Raw genomic sequence first — 24,291 nt, forward strand, 5'->3', positions numbered from 1 at the left:
TAAGATGGTCACCCCGGTCAAGCATGGGGCTGGTAAGGGCCTAATGACGGGCCCGTCTTGTAGCCAGAAGAAGCCACTCGTCCTACTTCGTGAGGACTCCAAGTATGCTCTTGAGAGGCTGTCGTCCATCATTACTACTGACGACTACGAGGACTTGGGGAACCACTCGACGGAGGCGATGGGAAAGACGGGCTTCTTCAATATTGCACAGGTAACTCATCCATCATCATATGGTCCGTCCTTTCACCCCTTTTCTTTTTGCCTTTGATATTTTACTTATGTTTTTCGTTGTCCTTTAGGCCATGATCATGATGAAGGGCATGATGGGACGGTGTCTCAACCATGAGACGACCATTGGCCATGTTCGTGAGAAAGCCAAGGCGCTGGAGGATGAGCTGCTTGAGCTTAAGGCCTGGAAGGTCGTCCAGTAGAAGAAACTTAAGATGGCTGAGATGGCTCGGGACGAATATATCAAGCTGACGGACCGTCTAAAGAAGGCTTTGAAGGAGAAAGACGATAAGGTCCGTCAGGCGAAGGAGGTCACGATACACGAGTATTTTGACTCCGACGCCCTAATCGCAGAACTGAGTCTTGCTTATAACGACAGTTTTGACGATGCCATTCGTCAGGTGAAGGCATTGCACCCGAATGTGGACCTGTCTGCCGTCGCCATCACTGCCCCCGAGCCATCACTTGTTCAACCCGTTCAGTTAGAAGATACAGACGCTCTCTTTGACGAGAACCTTCCTGTCCATGAAGCTCCCGCAGACCAGACCGTTGCTAAAAGCCAAGCTAAGGATGCCCAGGACCGTCCCCTTGAAGAAAGAGAGACTCCAGTGGAGGATTTGTAATAACTTGGCCTTTTTTTTTTTTTTCAAGTGTAGAACAATTTCTAACGCCCTGTCATGTTTTGGGGTTTTTGAACATAGCCCGTTCTAGTTCTTTTTCTTGGCATGTTTGTTAAACTCTGCAAGGTCCGTTGACCATTATTTTATTTTTGTAAAATGCAATCATTTTACTTTGAGTGTATTTAATGTTATTAGATGGACTCCATTCAGTTTATGTGCTTCGTCCATTCTTTTTTTTATTTTTAGGGACCACCCGTCTAGTCTTGCAGACTCTACTTCTTATCCGTCCGTCGTTTGTACTTTAAGAGTTATCATCTTTTTAGGGTGATCCGTCCATCTTTTGGACATAAAGTACTATCATCCGTTCAGGATGATCCGTCCAGCTTGTGGACGTTATTTCTAGTCCGTCCATTATCTGGATTTTAAGAGTTATCATCCTTTAGGGATGATTCGTCCTGCTTGTGGACATTGTTTCTTGTTCGCCTGTTATTTGGACGGTAAGAGTTATCATCCTTTTAGGATGACCTGTCCAGCTTGTGGTTTGGACTTCAAGTGTTATCATCCTTCTAGGATGATCTGTCCGACTTGTGGGCGTTATTTCTTGTCCGTCCATTATCTGGACTTTAGATTTATCATCCTTTTAGGATGACCTGTCCAGCTTGCAGTTTGGACTTAAAGAGTTATCATCCTTTTAGGATGATCTGTCCAGCTTGTGGACATTATTTCTTGTCCGTCCGTTATCTGGACTTTAGAGTTATCATCCTTTAGGATGATCTGTCCATTCTTTTGGACTTAAAAGTGTTATTATCCTTTTAGGATGATCCGTCCAGCTTGTGGACTTATTTCTTGTCCATTCGTTATCTGGACTTTAGGGTTATCATCCTTTTAGGATGATCCGTCCAGCTTGTGGACTTAATTTTTCTCCGTCCATTGTTAACAAATATAGTCGAGTCTGAATATTCCTCTTATTAATTAAACTAAAACCATATGTTTGTAATAAGTCAAAAATGCCTGTCCCCTTGGGCTTAAAAAAGGTACTTAAAGAACTGATTGAAATAAAAACTAGGAAAATGAAAAACTGGAAAAACGGGGAATGTTCTTCATATCTTCACAACGTCTCTACTGGTAGTATTTTCGAAGGTGCTCCGTGTTCTATGGGTGCTGTAGCTTCCGTCTGTCCATGGTTTCGAGGTGGTAGGTCCCCTTCCTCTGCCATGACGAGATCTTGTAGGGTCCTTCCCAGTTGGGGCCAAGTTTTCCTTGTGAAGGATCTTTAGCTGCTCCCATCACCTTCCGTAGCACAAGGTCTCCGATCTGAAAATCTCTGTGTCTAACATTGGAGTTGTAGTATTTTGCCATGAGGTTCTGGTATCGGGCCAACCTCTACTCTACTGTAGCCCGGACTTCGTCGACTAGGTCTAGTTGTAGCTGCAAAGCCTCTTCGTTCTTATCATTGTTGTAGCTTTCCACCAGATAGCTCGTAAGCCCTATCTCTGCTGGAATGACAGCCTCGCTTCCGTATGCTAGTCTGAATGGTGTTTCTCTAGTGGGCGTTCTTACCGTAGTACGATATGCCCATAAGACACTTGGTAGCTCGTCAGGCTAGATGCCTTTTGCCCCCTCGAGCCGGGTTTTGATGATTTTGAGCAAGGACCGGTTTGTGACTTCGACTTGCCCATTGGCCTGTGGGTGTGCGGGTGACGAGTAGTGATTTCTAATGCCTAATTTCGAGCAGAAATCTTGGAACGCCTTATTGTCGAACTGTTTTCTGTTATCGGAGACGAGTACCCTTGGTATCCCGAACCTGCATATGATATTTCTCCATACAAAGCTTCTAATGTTCCTCTCTGTGATAGTTGCCAGGGCTTCTGGCTCCACCCACTTAGTGAAATAGTCGATCCTTACTACCAGAAATTTTAGCTATCGTGCAGTTGTCGGGAAAGGGCCCATGATGTCTAGTCCCCATTGGGCAAACGGCTAGGGGGCTGTCATGGGTGTCAGCTCCTCGGTTGGTTGCCTGATTAGGATGCTGAACCTTTGACATTTGTCGCAAGTCTTGACGTAGGCTTGTGCATCCTTTTGCATTGTAGGCCAATAGTACCCTACTCGGATCAGTTTGTGTACTAAGGACTGTGCCCCCGAATGGTTTTCGTAGATACCCTCGTGGACTTCTCTCATTACGTAGTCTGCTTCTTCGTGGCCTAAACACCTTAGGTATGGTCGTGAGAATCCCCTTTTGTATAAGACATCATTGATCATTACAAATCGCGAAACTCGGACTTTCAGTTTTCTTGCTACGTCTCTGTTGTCTGGAAGCGTGCCTGCCTTTAGGTATGCTATTAACGGCGTAGTCCAATTGTTTTCAGGATTTACTTCCTGCACTTTTGCTCCTTTGTCAATGATTAAGGAATTTTGGATGAACGACAATACCTGATCGGGGACTGTCATAAGCTCTGCGGAGGCTGCTTTTGCAAGACGATCAGCACATTCGTTCTCCTCCCTCGGGATTTGGACGAATGTGACTTGGAGGGTGCCGATCCGACTCTTGACCTCCTCCAGATATTTCTTCATCTTTTCCCCCCTACACTCATAGATGCCGCTAATCTGACTGATTATTACCTGTGAATCGCAATGTACAACCATGTCCTCGGCACCTGCTGCCCTTGCGAGGTCTAATCCTGCCACCAACGCTTCATACTCGGCCTCATTATTGGTCGTTAGGAAGACTAGCCAAATCATACACTTGATTTTCTCTCCGTCAGAGGTTTGAATTAATACTCCAGCGCCTCCAGCTTGCTTGTTTGAAGATCCGTCCGTATGGATGTTCCATTGTCTAAGGGCATGTGCCCCCTTGTGCTCCGTTTGGGTGTACTCGGCGATGAAGTCTGCCACTGCTTGTCCCTTTATTACAGTTCGCGGTCGATAATGTATGTCAAACTCGCTTAGCTCTATCGCCCACAAGGCCATTCGTCCGGCAGCTTCAGGGCTGCTCATTGCTCTTTCTAGGGGTTGATCCGTTAAGACGATGATAGTATGGGCCTGAAAGTACGGTTTGAGCTTTCGGGCTATGGTTACCAGTGCAAAAGCGAGCTTCTCCATCTGGGGGTACCTTTCTTTAGCCCCCCGAAATCCCCTGCTTATGAAATAGACGAGTTGCTGAGTTCCTTCCTCTTCTCTTACTAAGGCCGCGCTCACTGCTACCCGCAAAACTGCTAGATACAAATAGAGGTCTTCTCCTGGCTTAGACGGGCTGAGCATGGGTGGAGAGGCGAGGTATTTTTTCAGGTCTTCAAATGCCTTCTAACACTCATCCGTCCACTCAAATGATTTCCTCAGGATGCGGAAGAACGGTAGACGTTTGTCCGTCGCTTTAGAGACGAACCTGTTCAAGGCCGCAACTTTGCCGTTCAAGCTTTGCATGTCCTTTATTGTCCTTGGCGGTTCCAGCTTCAGGATGACCTCTATTCCCCTTTGGGATACCATAAACCCTAAGAATTTTCCCGCCGTTACTTCGAATACGCACTTGCTTGGATTTAGCTTCATGTTGTATGATCGTAGGGTATCGAATGTCTCCTGGAGGTTGCTCAGGTGATCATTTTCGCACAGGCTCTTGACTAGCATGTCGTCAACATAGACCTGTACGTTCCTCCCAATCTGATGCGCGAACATTTTGTTCATTAATCTTTGGTACGTTGCCCTAGCGTTCTTGAGTCCGAATGGCATCACCTTATAGCAAAAAAGTCCTTGGCTGGTGACGAAGGACGTTTTCTCTTGGTCAGCTTCCTTCATTTTGATCTGATTATAGTTTGAAAAGGCATCCATAAAACTTAGGAGCTGGTGTCTGGCCGTAGAGTCGACCAGTGCATCTATCCGCGGGAGGGGGTAACTGTCCTTCGGGCATGCCTTGTTAAGGTCCGTGAAGTCGACACACATTCGCCACTTCCGTTACCCCCTCACCCGATGGGTCCGTCATAACTAAGCGAACGGACCCGTGGGGGACGGTTGTAAAACCTCGATCATATGACTATGATACCTAGCACTGTGAACTTATCTCCGTACACTGACAGATTAGAAGTAACACATTTATGATCCGTGCCAAGTGTCACCCCTTCAATGGTCGTTGTTTTAGAACAAGGTGTCACTTCGTCTTCTGTGCACATCCTCTATAAATATCGACCCCTCCACCCTTCATTTTTCCACTTTTTACTGGAAAAAATTGTCAAAGCGAGTCCGTCATACCTATCAGAGAATACTCCGTTCACTTTTATACCCGTCGTCTGCAACATCTTGCTCATTCCGAATTTTTGGTAAGCAATCTTCTATCCGTCCTCTTTTAATTTTCATTTACTTTTTAATGCTGTCTTTTTTAGACTTTATGCCCCCGTTGCTCTTTCCAAACCCATCAGAGTCTTAGGTTTTGTCATTACATGTAGGCCATGTCTAGTGCATCAAGTAACCAGTCAGTCGTCCGTGATGGGGCGAACTAAGAAGAGGTATACTCGTCAGGTCCCAAAGACCAAGACACTTCGAGCGAGGAGAGTAGTCCATCTTCATCCTCCTCGTCCTCAACAAATGAGGGCTTGGAGATGATTGAAATAGAAGAGGGTTCAGCTGACGACGAAGAGCCGATAGTTAGATCTGTCGTGGGAGCTGATGGACTTAGGGAGTTTATCATGCTTCCAGAGTGGACGGTACACGCCTTTACGTCCACCATTAAAGAACCTCACTTTAATACCCTTAGGGCCCGTCACCAAATCCCAGATCACATCCCACTCCGTCTGCCCTATATGTCAGAAAAATGCTATTATGAAGGAGTGGACGACATAGGGGTGTATGAACAGATGCTCAAGGCCAGCCTAAGATTTCTTCTAAATTCACTGCATCGTGAACTCCTTAAATACTTAGGTATATCCATCAGCCAAGTATCTCCTAACACCTGGAGGGTTTTTATAGCAATGGAGGTTCTGTACGGAGCTATGTTAGACGGTAGGAGAAGGCTTACGATAGGGAGTCCTCCACTACTACCATCCAGACGAGATAGATAAATCAAGGGGCATGTATAGCTTTGTCCCTAGGAGCCCCGTCCTAAAAGTTATATATGAAACCCCAAACTTAAACAGAGACTGGAAGAGTCGCTATTTCTTCGTCAAAGGAGACGGTTAGATAAGTCATCTAGGGGAGACGGACTATATGCCCGTCGACACAGTTTAGGGCGTTTTAAACCCATCTGGTGTGGCCCGTTGTATAGAAACGGTTAAGTGTAGTTTATTTAATATTTATTGCATTTTAACGTCCGTCTTCTTTGGCACAGTTCGACGACGTCCACAAATCACTCTTGAGGAATTCAGCTTCCTTGAGAAAATTTTTGCAAAGACAAAACCTGAGGAACAGACCTGGGCTAAGCTCGTTAGTCTCAACACCATTCATTGGTATTGCGACGGGCCCGAGCCAACCCTAGTGGCACTTAAGTATGAGAAGCGCACCCGTCAACTTAAGTCCATCGCCCCTCCTTTATCCTTTTTTTTTTTTTTTTTTTTAATTTTTTTTTTAACCCGTCTACCTCTTTCAGAGATGGAGGATGCTAAAAGGCGAGTAGCTATCAGACTTCAAGCTACAAAAAACAAAGAAGGAACGGACCCTATGGGGATGGGCTCCAGCAAACAAAATCTTAAGAGGAAACTGCCCGTGAAGGGTGATCGTGCACCCAAACAGCCCAAGGTTCCCCTGGAGCCAATCGTTGGCTTGATGGCTAGAGGGAATAAGATGGTCACCCCGGTCAAGCATGGGGCTGGTAAGGGCCTAATGACGGGCCCGTCTTGTAGCCAGAAGAAGCCACTCGTCCTACTTCGTGAGGACTCCAAGTATGCTCTTGAGAGGCTGTCGTCCATCATTACTACTGACGACTACGAGGACTTGGGGAACCACTCGACGGAGGCGATGGAAAGACGGGCTTCTTCAATATTGCACAGGTAACTCATCCATCATCATATGGTCCGTCCTTTCACCCCTTTTCTTTTTGCCTTTGATATTTTACTTATGTTTTTCGTTGTCCTTTAGGCCATGATCATGATGAAGGGCATGATGGGACGGTGTCTCAACCATGAGACGACCATTGGCCATGTTCGTGAGAAAGCCAAGGCGCTGGAGGATGAGCTGCTTGAGCTTAAGGCCTGGAAGGTCGTCCAGTAGAAGAAACTTAAGATGGCTGAGATGGCTCGGGACGAATATATCAAGCTGACGGACCGTCTAAAGAAGGCTTTGAAGGAGAAAGACGATAAGGTCCGTCAGGCGAAGGAGGTCACGATACACGAGTATTTTGACTCCGACGCCCTAATCGCAGAACTGAGTCTTGCTTATAACGACAGTTTTGACGATGCCATTCGTCAGGTGAAGGCATTGCACCCGAATGTGGACCTGTCTGCCGTCGCCATCACTGCCCCCGAGCCATCACTTGTTCAACCCGTTCAGTTAGAAGATACAGACGCTCTCTTTGACGAGAACCTTCCTGTCCATGAAGCTCCCGCAGACCAGACCGTTGCTAAAAGCCAAGCTAAGGATGCCCAGGACCGTCCCCTTGAAGAAAGAGAGACTCCAGTGGAGGATTTGTAATAACTTGGCCTTTTTTTTTTTTTTCAAGTGTAGAACAATTTCTAACGCCCTGTCATGTTTTGGGTTTTTGAACATAGCCCGTTCTAGTTCTTTTTCTTGGCATGTTTGTTAAACTCTGCAAGGTCCGTTGACCATTATTTTATTTTTGTAAAATGCAATCATTTTACTTTGAGTGTATTTAATGTTATTAGATGGACTCCATTCAGTTTATGTGCTTCGTCCATTCTTTTTTTATTTTTAGGGACCACCCGTCTAGTCTTGCAGACTCTACTTCTTATCCGTCCGTCGTTTGTATTTAAGAGTTATCATCTTTTTAGGGTGATCCGTCCATCTTTTGGACATAAAGTACTATCATCCGTTCAGGATGATCCGTCCAGCTTGTGGACGTTATTTCTAGTCCGTCCATTATCTGGATTTTAAGAGTTATCATCCTTTAGGGATGATTCGTCCTGCTTGTGGACATTGTTTCTTGTTCGCCTGTTATTTGGACGGTAAGAGTTATCATCCTTTTAGGATGACCTGTCCAGCTTGTGGTTTGGACTTCAAGTGTTATCATCCTTCTAGGATGATCTGTCCGACTTGTGGGCGTTATTTCTTGTCCGTCCATTATCTGGACTTTAGATTTATCATCCTTTTAGGATGACCTGTCCAGCTTGCAGTTTGGACTTAAAGAGTTATCATCCTTTTAGGATGATCTGTCCAGCTTGTGGACATTATTTCTTGTCCGTCCGTTATCTGGACTTTAGAGTTATCATCCTTTAGGATGATCTGTCCATTCTTTTGGACTTAAAAGTGTTATTATCCTTTTAGGATGATCCGTCCAGCTTGTGGACTTATTTCTTGTCCATTCGTTATCTGGACTTTAGGGTTATCATCCTTTTAGGATGATCCGTCCAGCTTGTGGACTTAATTTTTCTCCGTCCATTGTTAACAAATATAGTCGAGTCTGAATATTCCTCTTATTAATTAAACTAAAACCATATGTTTGTAATAAGTCAAAAATGCCTGTCCCCTTGGGCTTAAAAAAGGTACTTAAAGAACTGATTGAAATAAAAACTAGGAAAATGAAAAACTGGAAAAACGGGGAATGTTCTTCATATCTTCACAACGTCTCTACTGGTAGTATTTTCGAAGGTGCTCCGTGTTCTATGGGTGCTGTAGCTTCCGTCTGTCCATGGTTTCGAGGTGGTAGGTCCCCTTCCTCTGCCATGACGAGATCTTGTAGGGTCCTTCCCAGTTGGGGCCAAGTTTTCCTTGTGAAGGATCTTTAGCTGCTCCCATCACCTTCCGTAGCACAAGGTCTCCGATCTGAAAATCTCTGTGTCTAACATTGGAGTTGTAGTATTTTGCCATGAGGTTCTGGTATCGGGCCAACCTCTACTCTACTGTAGCCCGGACTTCGTCGACTAGGTCTAGTTGTAGCTGCAAAGCCTCTTCGTTAAGTTAGATCCTTTTTTACAACTCCAGAGTGCTGAGAGGTTTAATTACGCATACCTTGATTAGTGAGGGTATTGGGGCTTTTATAGTAGTCGAAAGTTTTCCCTCTTTTGCTTGGAGTCGAAGTCCTTTCCTTGTAGAAATCATCTTCAAGAGTCCAAAACGTGGTGGACAAGTCTTCTCCTTATAGGGAAGATCTTCACCGATATACATAAATTCTAGAATCCACTTTGCACTAGGATTCTGTTTAAGGCTTTTTGAGAATGGGCCACAAGTATTCGCATTAAGAGGTTCAGCAGGCCCATGGCTGATCAGCCCATTCCTCTGTCATCTGTCCATTCCGAGTCCGTCCACTTCAGGCCTTGCACATAACAAGCTCGTTTCTTTTTCAGCCCATGAACCATAATTAGCCCGTCCCGTCACACTAGGTATCGTAGCCCATATTTCTTCCCTTTCAATTTGAATGCTTAGAGGCTACCATTGGACGTTCGATAATCAGCTACTTATGCTCCAGCAATGGCAGAAAAGGATGTATAGGGAATATACAAATGAGCCATGCTTCTTTATGGGTTCAAATATGGGGAGCCCCATTACATATGGTTTCTCCCCAAGTTACTTTGGAAGTAGGGAACATATTGGGTGTAGTCAAGGAAGTGGAAAGGAGATGAAGACAAGATGACCCTAATTTTTTCATGCACGTTTGCATTGCAATACCAATTACAAATCATTCAGACGTGGCGGTTTAATAGCTAGATCAGATGGTGTACGTATGTGGGTGACCTTCAAATGTGAGAGACTTCTAATGTTTTGTCACTTCTACGGGCTGCTTGGACACGATCTAAGGCATTGTGCACAACACTTTGCCTTGTAAAAAAATGGAGAGGAGGTCGAGTATTAGTATGGTGATTGGTTGAAATCTTCGAGTGGTCGGCCCGGGTCCCCTCCTAAATGGGATACAAGTCCAAACTTTGGCTCTGATGGTGATACAGGTGACATTCTAGAATAAGCAACAAACCACCAATCCATGATTGGGATGCTTTCAATGGCAGAGGAGAAGGTTGCAGAACAACCCATGAAGAGTAACTGTCCCGATGATGGCGAGTCTGTGATTCCAAGGATAACCTTTGATTTCCAACAGATTGATATCGTTGATAACGAAATTCATGATAACGTGGAAGATGGAACAAAAACTATATTTGTGGAGGGGGTTACGGGGAATTCAAATTCAAATAGTGAGTGTTTTTACTACGCCTTCTATCCTTACTACTACTTGGGCTTCTGAAGTTATTGGGCCTACTTCAGCAAAACCTAAAGCCAAAGGGCAAGATTCAAGCATATGGACTTTGGCCTTAGTGGGGTGACTAGGGCTCTTAACTTACCAACACTTGAGAAGAGAGAATTGGTGCAAGAGGCTGAAACGAGTTTGAGGGATGCTGAAGGATGGCAGACTGTGAAGCATGGGAAGGTTGACAGTGGAAGTGCCATTAATGATGATATATCAGCGGGGGTGGGTGGACTTAGGGCTGTAAACGATCCAAGCCATTGATGAACAACTCGAGCTTGGCTCGATAAAAAGCTCATTCATGTTCGTTTGTTTATAAATAAGCTAAGCTTAAGCCTTAGTTTTAGGCTTGTTTGATAAATAAGCCCAGCCCAAACAAAAAAAAAATTATTTGTGAACAAGCTCGTGAACAATAGGGCTCAATAAAAACTTGCCGAGCTTTGACTCATTTATAGCTTGATATATGTTTACTAAATAAACTCATTATTATGATATTACACATATGTTTTAGAATGTTAATTTATAGCTTGTTTATTCATATATGTTTTGGAATGTTAATTTATTTAGATTTGTGAAGATTATAGTTGCATGGATGACAAATGTGGATGTAAAAATTGTATTTTGAACAATTACTCAAGCTATAAACAATGAATGATGAATGGATGGATTTAATTATGTAAATTTGTAATTTGAGCAATTTCTAATCACGGGTGGAATTAGAAGCATGATAAAATGAGTATATTATTGTTTTTTGTTTACTTAATTTTTGGTGATATAAGCATTTGATGTTGCCTTTTTTTGAATCCTAAGCTAAAAAGCTTGACTTGAGCTCGAGTTTGAGCTCAAGCTTGGCTTGACTAGTTAATCAAGTCAAGCCAAGCCGAGCTCAAGCTTTTTGGCATTCTCACAAGCTCGAGTTCAAACATTGTTTTTAGGCTTGTCTCAAGCTCGAGCCAAGCTTGAGCATTTGATTTTTATTGATGAGCCAAGCTTAAACATGCACTACTCACAAAGCCTAGCTCGTTTACAACCCTAGGGGTGTTAGACCACCCTTGCCAAGAGTAATGAGGCTCCTAAGTTGGAATTGCTAAGGGCTTGGAAACCCTTGGACAGACTATAGCCTTTGCAAGATTACGAGGGAACAAGCTCCCATGGTGTGCTTTCCCATGGAAACTCGACTGAATAAGGAAGGCTTTGAGAAACTATACGATAATTTTCCTTTTCCAAATTGGATTATTGTGAAAAATTCGGATTTAGGGGGAGGTTTGGCATTGATTTGGAAGAATGATGTATTGCTGGAGGTAATAAATTTTATTGCAAATCATGTGTTGGCAAAAGTGAAGGAAGACAATAGTTTTGAATGGTTTCTAACATGCTTCTACAATTGGCCTGAAGCAAACCAAAGGGAGAATTCTTAGAAGCTCTAAGCTCACCTAAAAGCCTTCGTTGATGGACCATGGCTATGTATTGGTGACTTCTACGCCTCGCAGGTAAGTCAGATTGATGCGTTTCGTGAAGCCTTGGATTTGTTTCAACTAGAGGATTTGGGATTTAAGTTTATATGGAGTAATAAAAGGCTTGGAAATGCAAATACGAAGGTAAGGCTTGACCAAGCGGTTGCGACTAAGGAGTGGGGGGAGAAATATAAACTAAGCACAATCACACATCTCTCCTCTCATGCGTTGGATCACCTATCGATTATACTTCAAACTCAAGCTTACAAACAAAATTGACCAAGAAGAGATAGAAAATTCAAGTTTGAAGAATCATGGCTATTATAGGAAGATTGTGCAATGGTGGTGAGGGAAGCCTGGGATATGGACGAGGTAGAAGCAACGGGGTCGGGGCTGATCAAGAAAAAATTATAACATGTGGAGTGGAGTTAATGGCATGGGGTTCATCCACGACCCACTCGAATATTGTGGAGATCAAACAGCTACAATGACGAATTGAGACCTTGAATGAAGCAGATGTCACGACTGAGAATAGAGCAGAATTTCTGGTAGCAAGCAAAAGGATGGACGGACTCCTATTGAAGCAGGAGATTTATTGGGCACAGTGGTCTAGAATTCCTTGGTTAAAATACAAAGATAAAAACACAAAACTATTTCGCTCCAAACCAACTCAACGGAGGCGGAGAAACCATATTCAGAGAATTAAAAATGTAGAGGACCATTGGGGGGAAGATATGGAGGGTTTAGCAAAGGTGGCTTCGAATTATTTTGATACTCCGTTTAGTGCAAGAACATGTGATTAGATATATGGATGCCTAGATGCAGTTACTTGCAAGGTAACTCTTGATATGCAAAATATTTTGTCTAGTGAATTCAGTGTAGATGAGATCAAGGCAGCATTGTTCCAAATGGGACCAACAAAGGCTCTTGGACTTGACGGTATGAATGCTCTCTTTTATCAAAAATTTTGGCATATTATGGGGGATAGTGTAATTACTGCTGTTTTGGATTATTTAAATTCTAGTGTCATGGTTCATGACATTAATCATACTAATATGTTCTTATCCCTAAAGTGAAGAACCCGAAGAAAATGCCTGAATTTAGACCTATCAGTTTATGTAATGTCATTTATAAAATTATATCCAATGTCTTAGCAAACAAATTAAAACAGGTTCCCCTCTATATCATCTCTCCCACTTAGAGTGAATTTGTACTTGGATGCCTCATCACAAATAATATCTTGGTGGCTTATGAAACTATACACACCATGCATAGCAAGAAAAAGGGTAAAAAAGGCTCGCTAGCTCTGAAGTTAAACATTAGCAAGGTATATGACTGGGTGGAGTGGACTTTTTTATAGGGTATTATGCAAAGGATGGGCTTCCCAGATAGGTGGATAGAAAGGGTGATGGGTTGTGTTACTACACCATCTTTCTCTGTCCTTATTAATGGCAAAACCTTTGGTAATATTCATCCATCTAGAGGACTCAGACAAGGAGATCCTCTTTTACTATATCTGTTTCTTCTATGTACAGAGGGTTTTACTTCTTTAATGGCAAAGGCGGAATTGGAGGGACGTATTCGTGAAGTATCCATTTGTAGAAAAGCATCCAAAATCTCTAATTTATTATTTGCAAATGATTCCTTGTTGTTCTACCGGGTGACCTGTAGTGAAGTTGAAGTGATTGTTGAGATTCTTCAAGTCTATGCGAATGCTTCAAGTCAAAGTATAAATTTGGAGAAATCCTCAGTGTATTTCAGTAGTAATACCTCGTGTAGCTAGAAAGAAGAGATTATGGGAATGTTTGGTTTTAAAGAGGTGGATCGTTTTGAGTCGTATCTGGGGTTGCCTACACTAATTAGGCGTGCAAAATACCAAACATTTTCCTATCTAAAAGGATAGAGTTTGGAAAAAACTATAAGGATGGAAAGGCATGTTGTTGTCTAGGGCTGGAAAAGAAGTTCTCATCAAAGCGGTAGCTCAATCTATCCCCACTTACACAATGGGTGTGTTCCAACTACCTATGAAATTGTTTGATAAGATAAATGCAATGTGTGCAAAATTATGCTGAGGACAAGTAGGGAATGAGAGGATTCATTGGAAAAGTTGGGATAAATTGTCTATTGCTAAGAAAGAGGGTGGAATAGGGTTTCATGACTTGAGGTCATTCAATGTAGCCATGCTAGCCAAGTACGGGTGGAGACTGTTACAAGAAAAAAAAAATCACTCCTCTTCCAATGCTTTAAAGCTAAATACTTCCCAAGATCTCATTTTCTTAATGCTGTTGAGTCCCCAAAATTATTCCTATGTTTGGAGAAGCATCATGGCTGCTATGCCCATTCTAAAATCTAGATGCTGTTGGAGAGTTGGAGATGGCTTAACTATCAGGGTTCATTCGGATAGATGGATTCCTAACCATCCTGCACATAGACTCCTTAGCCTAGCCAATGAAGACAAAGATGATTGCATGGTTTTAGACCTTATTGATCTGGACTTAAACTGCTGGCGACGAGAATTTATCAGGACAAAGTTTTGTAGAGAGGACGCAGGGGCTATCTGATGAATTCCTTTAAGCCGTTGACATTTTGCTGACTCCATAGTGTGGCTCAATAATAAGAATGGCAGGTATTTTGTCAAATTTGGTTATTATGAGGTAAGACAAGCGCTGAAGAGTGAAAACTAGGCTGAAAGCTCAAGGGGATGTGCAAGAAAGCAGGTATGGCAAGCTTTATGGAAGCTCAGAATTCCAAATAAGATTAAGGTATTTGGATGGAGAGCATGTCATGAGATTTTGCCAACACGAGTGAATCTTACAAAATGATGAGTTCTTAGAGATAATGTTTGTCCGATTTGCACACGATTTCCAGAGAATGGGATACATGCTATTTGGGACTGCAATGCTGCTTAGGATGTGTGGGCTGGGAGTCTCATTAAGCTACAGAAGTGTTCTTTCGGCCAACCAGATGTGATTCACCTATTTGAATACTTGCTGGATAAACTTGCTTTGGAGGATGTTGAATTATTCCTGGTACAAGCTTGGTTAATCTAGAACCAACAGAACAATGTGCTATATGGGGGAAAACTTAAAGATCCAAGGTGGTTGAATAAAAGAGCTGCAGAATTTTTTGGTGGAATTTAAGCAAGCACAAGAGCAATTATTTGTTCCAAATATGCAGTCTAGTGGGAATACGTAGCACCCGCCTCCTCAATCAGTTTTTAAACTAAATTTTGATGTTTCCATTTTCACGGGAATCGACAGATCTGGTTTTGGTGCAGTAATTTGGAATGAGTAGGGAGCAGTGATGGTAGCCATGTCTACCAAAGGGCCGTCGTTCAGTAGTAGCGAAGAGGCAGATAGACTAGCTTGCAGAAAAGCTTTGGAATTTGCCATTGATGTTGGATTCTCAGACCTAGTGAATAAGGGAAACAATGTCAATACTATGAGGGCAGTGGCTTCATCAACACCTAATCTGTCTTTGCTTGGATATGTGGTTAAAGATGTTCAATGCCTTATTCGTGGGTTAAGGAGGGCCTCAATTAGCTGTATTAAGAGGGGAGGGAATAGGGTAGCACACGTTCTTGCAAAACATGCTAGATATATAGTTGATGACATGTGTTGGATGGAGGATGCACCTCTTATATATAGCTATGGAAGCCTTGTACTAGGATTCTCTGTTGATGAATGCATGAATGAAAGTTTGTTTCTAAAAAAAAAAAAAAAAAAACATAATATGATTTTTTTTTTAATGTATTTTTTTATTCTAAATATGAAATATGATAGTTATAAATTCTCTGTTGATGAATGCATGAATGAAAGTTTGTTTCTAAAAAAAAAAAAAAAAACATAATATGATTTTTTTTTTTAATGTATTTTTTTATTCTAAATATGAAATATGATAGTTATAGTAGACATTAATAGGTATTTATTAGGGGGAATGGGCAGACTAACAACGTAAAGGCCAAGTATATAGTAAGTTAGGCAAAGTTTTGAAGAATTAAGAAAAATAGCATCTCGAGTTTTAGAAACTCGAGATCCATTTTAAAACTCGAGTCTTAAAGACTCGCTTCGCGAGTGTTGTTGGACTGAAAATGCCACATGGATCTCGAGTTTTTGAAAATCGAGTTCCCTGCAAAAAAAAATTTATTTTGATCACCCCTATAGTGGCGTTTTTGAGACCTATAGTGACGTTTTAAAGCCCTATAGCGGCGTTTTCCTGCAAAATTTTTTTATTAGTGTTCAATACCAGGTTCAGGGAGCCCTATAGTGGCGTTTTTAAGCCCTATAGTGACATTTTTAAGCCCTATAGCGGCGTTTTCTTGCAAAATTTTTTTATAACTCCATTTTTAAGCCCTATAATGACGTTTTTATGCTCTATAGCGGCGTTTATGAAACTCGAGTCTTTAAAACTCAATTTCCACGTGGATTTTTTTCCACATCACACTTATCCGCTTACAAATCGAGACTTAAAAACTCGATTTTTATCTTGGAACTCGAGTTTTAGACACTCGAGATGTTAGTTTTCTACTTTCTTTTCAAACGTGACACTTAACTAAATTTTTTAATATTTATTGTTATTTAGAAAAAAAATTCGTATTTATTATGATTGTGTTTGTATATGGAAATTGGGAATATTTATTATAGAATTTGGCAATTACTATGATTGTTTTTATATATGGAACTAAATCTATATATTCTTCCATTTAAAGAAAATATGATATGCAATGCTATGTTTACAACATTTTTCATAACAAATCTTAAATGTGAACTTGTTGTTGGTGGGTAAAACAATGATGTCAATGGTGAGCCATATAGGATTTGTTGTGAAAATGATATGGATCTAGTATTAATCTTTAAAGAAAATGTGATGTCCCATGATTCTAGTGGAAGATTTAATTATAGAATAAAATTTAAATTCAAATTAAAAATAAATATTGATGATGCACGAAATCAGTAGGCTAAATGTTCGAAGCTATAATGACAATTCGATGACCTGAGAAGAAAGAAAAAGACTGTCAAGGGTGAACTGGCCAAGGGCCCTCCAACAGTTAAGTCAGTTTTCTCTCTATTCACAAGGATAGTGAATGCGTGAACAGTAAAACGTACCTTTGGCTGGTGGAGTTAGATTCCTTTTATAGAGAGTTTTTAGTAGGTCTACTTGTTCAACCATTACCATCATGGAAGATGTGTATAATTAGTGGAGAAAGTGGAGTGAATTTCGGGAAATCCTCACCATGTTCTGGAATGATAGATCGTGGTCTGATTGCTTCATCTTTGTAGAAAAAATCCTTTGAAATTTACTAAGTGTCACTTGGTCATCCATGCCCTTGTGTGACATGGATGACTAGGTTGCTTTGGATGATCATGATATTTATGGACAGATCCTATTCATATCCATGATACTTTTGTTGGGTTCCCTTTCTTGTGAATTGTTCTAGATGCGGTTTCGTCATGGACGACTACCACGGACGAATTGAACTTAATTCATACCACCATTAGTTGCCCCCTTGTCCTTGTGTCATCCATACAACTGTTGAAATTATGGTTGTTATCATTATTATTATTATTTTACACGTGGCAATTTTTCATTGGTTGATAAGTTTTCCACGTGGAATTTTTGGTGTGGTTTGGGATTTGATGTCGTAGATATCGCCATGTGGCTCAATCCTATGGCTTGCATGTCGAGTCATTTTGTTCTTCAAGAAAATCACCACATGGCGCTTCTTGGTTGGTCTGTGTCACTTTAGTGTCCCTCCTTATTTTGATAGTTATTGATTATTATTATTATTATTATTATTATTATTATTATTTTTAGTGTCCTTAGGTACACAAAACAGTTTGTTTAGGCTATTGTTGGATTGGCCTAAAAATCAAACTCATGATTTGAGTTTTTCACAACGATGGTGCTAAGTGATGGCATTACACATTGAGCCGAAACGTAACAATTCGATTGTGCCTCTTATTGCAATTATCGTTGCCCCTGGTGAGTGAGAGTCTGAGTCTGAATTTCCAAATGTTTGAATTTTTTCACAAAGTTATGATATTTTTCATCATGTTTTATTAGGTCAGTTATTTAATATAAAAGAGATTGCATTAAACGATGTCATTGGGTTATTTTTGTTTATTAGAAGGTGTAGGAGTGGTGGAAAAAGTAGGGGTAGAGGTGGAGATGTAAGAGTATGAGTATGAGTATGAGCAATTAGATAAACCCTTGAAATGTTTGGAAACAACATCGCAATTGCCTACAAGCTTTATATCTTTTTTTTTTTTAATATATATATATATATATAAATATTAACATAAAAAAAAAAGGGTTACATCTTAGGTCTCATGATATTTTCATTGTTAAGGATTGTACTTGATTATGAAGAGATGATTTCTCTCTCAACTGTCTATGCTTCTGAGGATGTGGCTAACCAGTGCCTATAATCTCTCTTTGATTTGTTTCATTTGTTTCTCTTTTATTTTCTCAGGGCTCAAACGCAGACCCTACCCTTTCTCTTTAATCTCAGCCGAATCCTTCACCACTTTCAATTTGCTTTTGTTGCTGATGTTGCATAAGGTAATGTTTTGTATTCAATTCTTTATTATATAATATTTCCTCAAATTTAGTCAGTGTTTTGAGACTTAGACCAATTCTTTTCTTAGTGCTATTTTATTACAATTTAGATGTCATGGAGTCAAACTTAATTTGTGTTGATAAAATTGTAGGTGGGTTGATTACAATTATGCTTGATGCTTTATTCTTTCTCTAACATAACAAAAGTTGTAAACTATACTTATTAAAGTTGCATCAATGAATTTATGGTTGTAGGGTTTCTTAGTTGGTGTTCTTTGAATTGTGGTTAGCCCATGATAGGAAATTTGATGGGTTTCTAAAGTTTCCTCTCGGGAATATGAATGAGTAATTTTTAGGTTTGTTGTTTAGTTGTTGCTTTAGTTATATTTATGGTTTTATAGACAGGAATCTTTTAACTTTTCCCAGAAAATTTTCCTACCAAAATTATATGCAAATTGGATTTTGGGTTTTGGGTTTTTATGTAGTCTATTAATATTGTGATGATTTCATGCATATACAACGTACACAAAAGATCAGCCTCAGGCAACCTGTTGAGGTAAAAACAAAAACCTATGTTGTTGGGGGCATAACCACATAAATAAATTGTTGTATTTGTTATGTTTGTTTTCATATTTAGTGTAACAGTTTTGTTTCGCTATATTGGTAGTTCTAGCAATAATAAGTTGTGCAATGTGATATTGGCATCACCATTTTTGACTTTTTTGGTACCCTTGCAACTTCTTGAAACATGCAAATATGCATTATTTAATTACACATTCCTACATTATGCAATGCTTGAATGAATTTTTTTGAGAGTTTCTACTTTTATTTGTTATTGGTCAGAATCTGTACATTTTAAAAAATAAATGGCAGATATAGTAGGCAAGATCACCATTGAGCAATTGTAGGCAATGAGAGTTTTAGTAGGGATGGCATTAACAGAACAATATCCTTGGTCTTCTCTTTGATTTGTAAATTTTTTAGGATATGCTTCTGGTGTTATTAAAATTGTTTTGGATATTAGGAATTGAAATTGTCTTGGATCTTGATAAAAGCTTATAGGAGTTGAGATTGTTAAATTAGCTTCACCATTCCATATTAGTTTTCAATTTACTCTTCTACCAAATTTTTAGAAATTAATGCATATAGGACATAAATAAGAAAACTATAAAGTCAGTGCTATTATTCAAATGATTTTCGAAATGAAAATGGCATTGACCTTTTTCAAAAGCCAAGAATTGTGTAGGTTTAATCATTATTGTTAGACATAGACATGGTTCTCCTATTATAGCCCTTACTGAGTTAATTCCTTGCTAAGACCCATTGTGGATGGCTACTACGGCTCTGTTGAGAGCATCACATTTGCTGGCATAAATTCACTTGCAAGAACCATGCTTTAAGGAGATTTTAGATGTGTTAGAACATATTCATGCTTTAGTGTATTATGTAGAAAATGTATAGTATAGGACAGTTTCTAAAAAGTGTAATAAGTTAGACTATACTTTGGCTAATCATGCCAAGGAGTTAAGGATCCTGTAAACTTGAAATATATATATATATATATAACTATTTAGTTTAATTCCGTTTTTGTCATTTCTAAAAATTAAAGCCAGAAGCATTGAATTCTCAACTCACAAGTGGTTATCACATAAACCCATTTTTCTTGGGGAACCTCGGCAAAATCTGTTAGTGAGTTAAATGGAGGCAAATTCTCAGCAATGGGATAGAGAAATTTTATTTTGATCTCTTTGCTTTCCGAACTCGAATGGAAATTATGGCCATTCCTCTGCCTAGACTCCAATTTGGGACACACTGGTTTGGAAGGAGAATCGAAACAAAGTCTTTACTGTCAAATCTGCTTATCAGGTAGCTCTGAGGATGAAGGAACAAACCCAGGTTGAGCACTCAACAGCTACTGCAGATCGGCCTACTTGGAATAGAATTTGGTCTCTAAATGTCCTTCCTAAAGTTCGAACTTTCCTATGGCGAGCTTGCTTAAACATTTTGCCAACCCGTGGAAACTTGCACAAATGGAAATTGCAGGTGGAGCCGCTCTATGGTTTTTGCTGCCAGAATCCAGAAATTGTTGAGCATGTCCTAGGAATGTCCATTTGCCAGAAATGTGTGAGCATTGTGCCGAGGAAAAATCCAAAAGTGTTCCAATGCAGTGTCAGACTTTTTCTCATCATTTCGGATGCTAGTTGAGGGACTTACAGCAAGGAAATGGACAAGATGGCCATGGTGTCTTGGGCAATTTGGACTGCGAGAAACAAATTTTATTTTGATAAAATCCAGCGGCATCCAAAACGTATCCTTGATGACGCCCTTAGTTTTTTTATTCATTTTGCTGCTATGGTCCCTCTGTTTTCTTTGGTCTTGTGACACACGGCCATACATTACTTGATTATAGTTTACTTACATCAATAATGTTTCTATCAATTACCTCAAAAAAATAAATAAATAAATAAAAATAACGGTAGGATATATAACCCAAGGAGAGATTTTATTCCTCAATTTTCTTCATTCTAAACCCTAGAACCTGCACCTTTGATGGTTTCCAGACCTTCCCTTTAAAAGACCCAGTTCTTGCTTTCACCATCTGTTTGTAGTCTTTGTCATTCAAACCATAACATCATGAACTACAATGCCTCAAGTCTAGCCTTTGTTTGGTATGATCCTGTGACTATGAGTGTGACTGTGACTGTTTTTTTATTTTTTATTTGTTTATTGTTTCTTTCTCTATAGTTTTGATTATAAATAAATTTTCTCTATAGTTTTGCAGGGTTGCTAAAACTTTCAGGCTTGTCGGCCCTGTGCTCTGTGGATACATCGTCTACTCTCTTGCTTTTGCCTTGTTCTCTTGGCTGTCTCTCTTTATTGTGTTGTATTATAACCATGTCAGTAAATGGTGGGGTGGAGGTTAAGAGAGCATTTATAGGAGTAAGGTGTAATAGAATTGTGAAATTTAAAGGGCACCTGTGATTTGCTCGCCTTTGGTGCCCAAAATTCTATCATTATATTCTCTTCCAAGGTCTTTCTTTCTTTCTTTCTATCCTTTTTTTATTTTTTATTTTTTATTTTTTGGAGGGGTAACACCCAGTGGCTTCTAATTAACAAATTTGGATTCAAATGTACATCTATATATATATATATGTTTTTTTTTTTTTTGGAAGGCCTGCCTTTAGTTTTGGTTTGGCATAAACTTGAAACAAATGGCATAAATATCTGGATTTGTGGCTTTTGTATTCTTAATGTTTGAATAAAACCATATAGTATCATTTAAACATGTTTCACATAAGCTTTTGAGGTCTTAGATCATGTTGTGTATATATATGGAAAAAGATAGTACCATTTTCCACCTTACCAAAGTTAGTACTGGTATTTTATTTAGGACAAAGTTTAGCTACAAAATTAGTTGTAACCTTAGGCTACAAACTTACTTAATATCCTTTTATTAGATGTGAATTTTGACAAATCCACCATCGGATTACATCTTCTTCTTATATTCTCCATGCTTACAAAATTTCAAGAAAATTAAAGATCAATAGCTATGTCATCAATAAATTTTTTAAATTGCAAGTTTTTGTAATTTAAAATTATGCACAAAATATAAGCTTATAGATAATATAGTAAATGATATTCGATTGACACAAAATTTAACATATATAGTAAGGGCATAAAGAACATGCAATTCAATGGTTAGATTTTCAAAATATGTTGTAATATTTATTTTATTGAGTGAGTTTGTAGCCTTAAACTACAACCAATTTTGTAACTAAATTTTGTCATTTTATTTATAACTTGGATATATTGAAATTTTTGTGTGTGTGTGTGTGTGTGTGTGTAATCTCTTTTGTTATTTATTTCTGAATTTCATGATGAAGACCAATGGGATACTTATTTTCATGAAGAATATAGATATATCGGATTTCTTTTAATAATTCATTAGTTAGGGTGCGGTTATTATGAAATTTATTGACATTAAGAGTGTTTTGTTTTACATTGTAAACCTTGGATGAATTGGTATAATTTGGTGTTATGCTTGATACTAATTTGGTGAAAAATTAAGTAGCTTGAAGAAGTTGAGAAAAGAGAAGAGCCTAAGAAAGGGAGCAAATAGATTCTAGAAAAGTATTGGATAAAGCTTGAAGATATGAGCTCAATTGTAAGAGTACATTATGATTATGATTATTGTAATATATTACTTCATAATATTTGTATTTATCTCATTTTTAATGATCTTATGCGTAACTACATGTTTCATCTTATATTAGAGCCAATTTAGCTTTCAATAATTAAAATTAGAGAAATGTTTTTTTTTTAGAAGAAAATTAGAGAAATGTTTAAACTTGAACATGTTAACATTTGATTTAAAATAATCTCGTGCATTGCATGGGTTAGCGACTAGTATAATATAAATGTGAAATGCTTGACCTTTTGTTGATTATTTCTTATTACGCCACGTGGCTACATAAATTAATGCTATATTTATGATTTTTAAAAAAATGAAAATTTTTGTTTTCTCCATTTGGATTAACCGTAAAGTAGTGGCTAGATTCAGTTTATTTAAAAAACCAAACCATACCACCGCACATCTTTGGTGCGGTGGTCTCTTCACAAGTATAAGTGCTTGTGGGGTGGTGGGGGTAAGAGCTAGGGTTTAAGTCTCTAAGAGGGAGTTTCACACACACATATACACTTAGATTAGGCTAGAGTAGAAATTCTATCTTGTCAAAAAAAAAAAAAAAAAAACCGTCATCTATACTATTATTTAAGCGGCTTCCCCTGTTTGGACTGGATTTCTTTTTTGAATCCAAAATACCCTTATTTCCTTAAGTTTAAGTAGAGACAAAACTAAAGGACAACAAAGTAAAAATACATCTTTAACTCCCACTAAAACATTGCCTACAAAGTAAGATTACTCTCCCACTAACCCACTTATTCAAAAACAAACTTTATGTTGTCGAGATTTGCTTTTCATATTGCCGACTCTTTTATGGTTTTCAATTTTTGTTGTTTTTGGTTCTTTAATTTCTGTTGTCTAGGATATGAAAAAAAAAAGAAAAGAAAAAGAAAAACACTGCAATTGAGATAAACAAAGTACAGTTGCATGTGGGTAGAACCTAAGGTTACCCTTTTGGCACATGATTAAATTCTCTTAGGCTGTTAAGATTTCTGACCAATTACAATCAAATCTGAACAATTGTTATTATTAACTTATTTTATGCAAGATTATTGCATCAAACTTAGGTATTTACATCCTGATGTGGATTTCCATAGTAGGTATGTAAGTGATTCTGCTGCTAACTTTGAGCTTTAATATTTTTGGACTTCAATGGGACTGCTAGATGGAATCTAATATAAGTTTTCATTTTTAATGTTTTGAGGCATGAGGGCTACTTTTAGAAACGTGATTATGCACTTGAATTTATTGTCTATATGCTGATTTTATTGGTGTTTTTATTGTTCAATTCTTAGATTCCAACATAATTAAACATAGTAATATGTGGAACTAGTATGAAACCATGAATATTCTCACACCTTTGGGGTTTGTAAGTTGGAACACTGGATTACAAACCATGCGCATGTTACAGTCTTTAGCAGCCCCCAAAAAGAAAGAGATAGGTTATTCTTATTCTTGATTTGATTCATGTAAACTACATGTCTAGCCTAATGTATTTGCTGTAAAATGCGATTTTGGGTGTTGGTCCATTTCTTGAAGACAGTGCATGGGGTTGTCTTGATATAACTCATTGTAAAGGTCAGAACCTTAATATCATGAATTAAACTTTATAAGTCGCCAAAAACAAAATATATTTTAACGTTGTCCTGGAACTCACTCATTCGTGGTTGATTATAATTTTGAATGCAGTTTCCTTCATACTAATGATCCATTATTAATCACATAATCATATATACATGGCTGTGGAACTTGACAAATTGATAATGAATGTGTCTTTCTAATTTTTTTTTTTTTTTATGATACCATTTTTCGATATTTGGTTGTGTTATGATTGGACTAATCTTTCTAATAGTTGATGCATGTTAACAATTAATTGATTAGCTTTCTACAAAATGTGAGAGTTGGTCATGGTACTATTAG

At 39.0% G+C, this 24,291-nt stretch overlaps 1 protein-coding gene and 1 long non-coding RNA gene across 2 annotated transcripts; one reads left to right on the forward strand and one right to left on the reverse strand.

Annotated features, from left to right (window-relative positions):
- Positions 1-2,825: 2,825 nt before the first annotated feature.
- On the reverse strand, positions 2,826-4,106 carry LOC136065547 (uncharacterized). Its single transcript, XM_065768884.1, has one exon. The coding sequence runs from the start codon at positions 4,104-4,106 to the stop codon at positions 2,826-2,828; it is 1,281 nt and encodes a 426-aa protein (XP_065624956.1).
- Positions 4,107-17,530: 13,424 nt separating this feature from the next.
- Positions 17,531-21,172, forward strand: LOC136065546 (uncharacterized). Its single transcript, XR_010627167.1, has 3 exons — positions 17,531-17,612; positions 18,103-18,191; positions 20,963-21,172. It is a non-coding gene; the product is annotated as an uncharacterized LOC136065546 (long non-coding RNA).
- Positions 21,173-24,291: the final 3,119 nt, after the last annotated feature.

Source organism: Quercus suber, unplaced genomic scaffold (genome assembly GCF_002906115.3).
Source record: "Quercus suber isolate HL8 unplaced genomic scaffold, Cork oak 2.0 scaffold_1014, whole genome shotgun sequence".
In the NCBI taxonomy this organism is placed as follows: Eukaryota; Viridiplantae; Streptophyta; class Magnoliopsida; order Fagales; family Fagaceae; genus Quercus; species Quercus suber.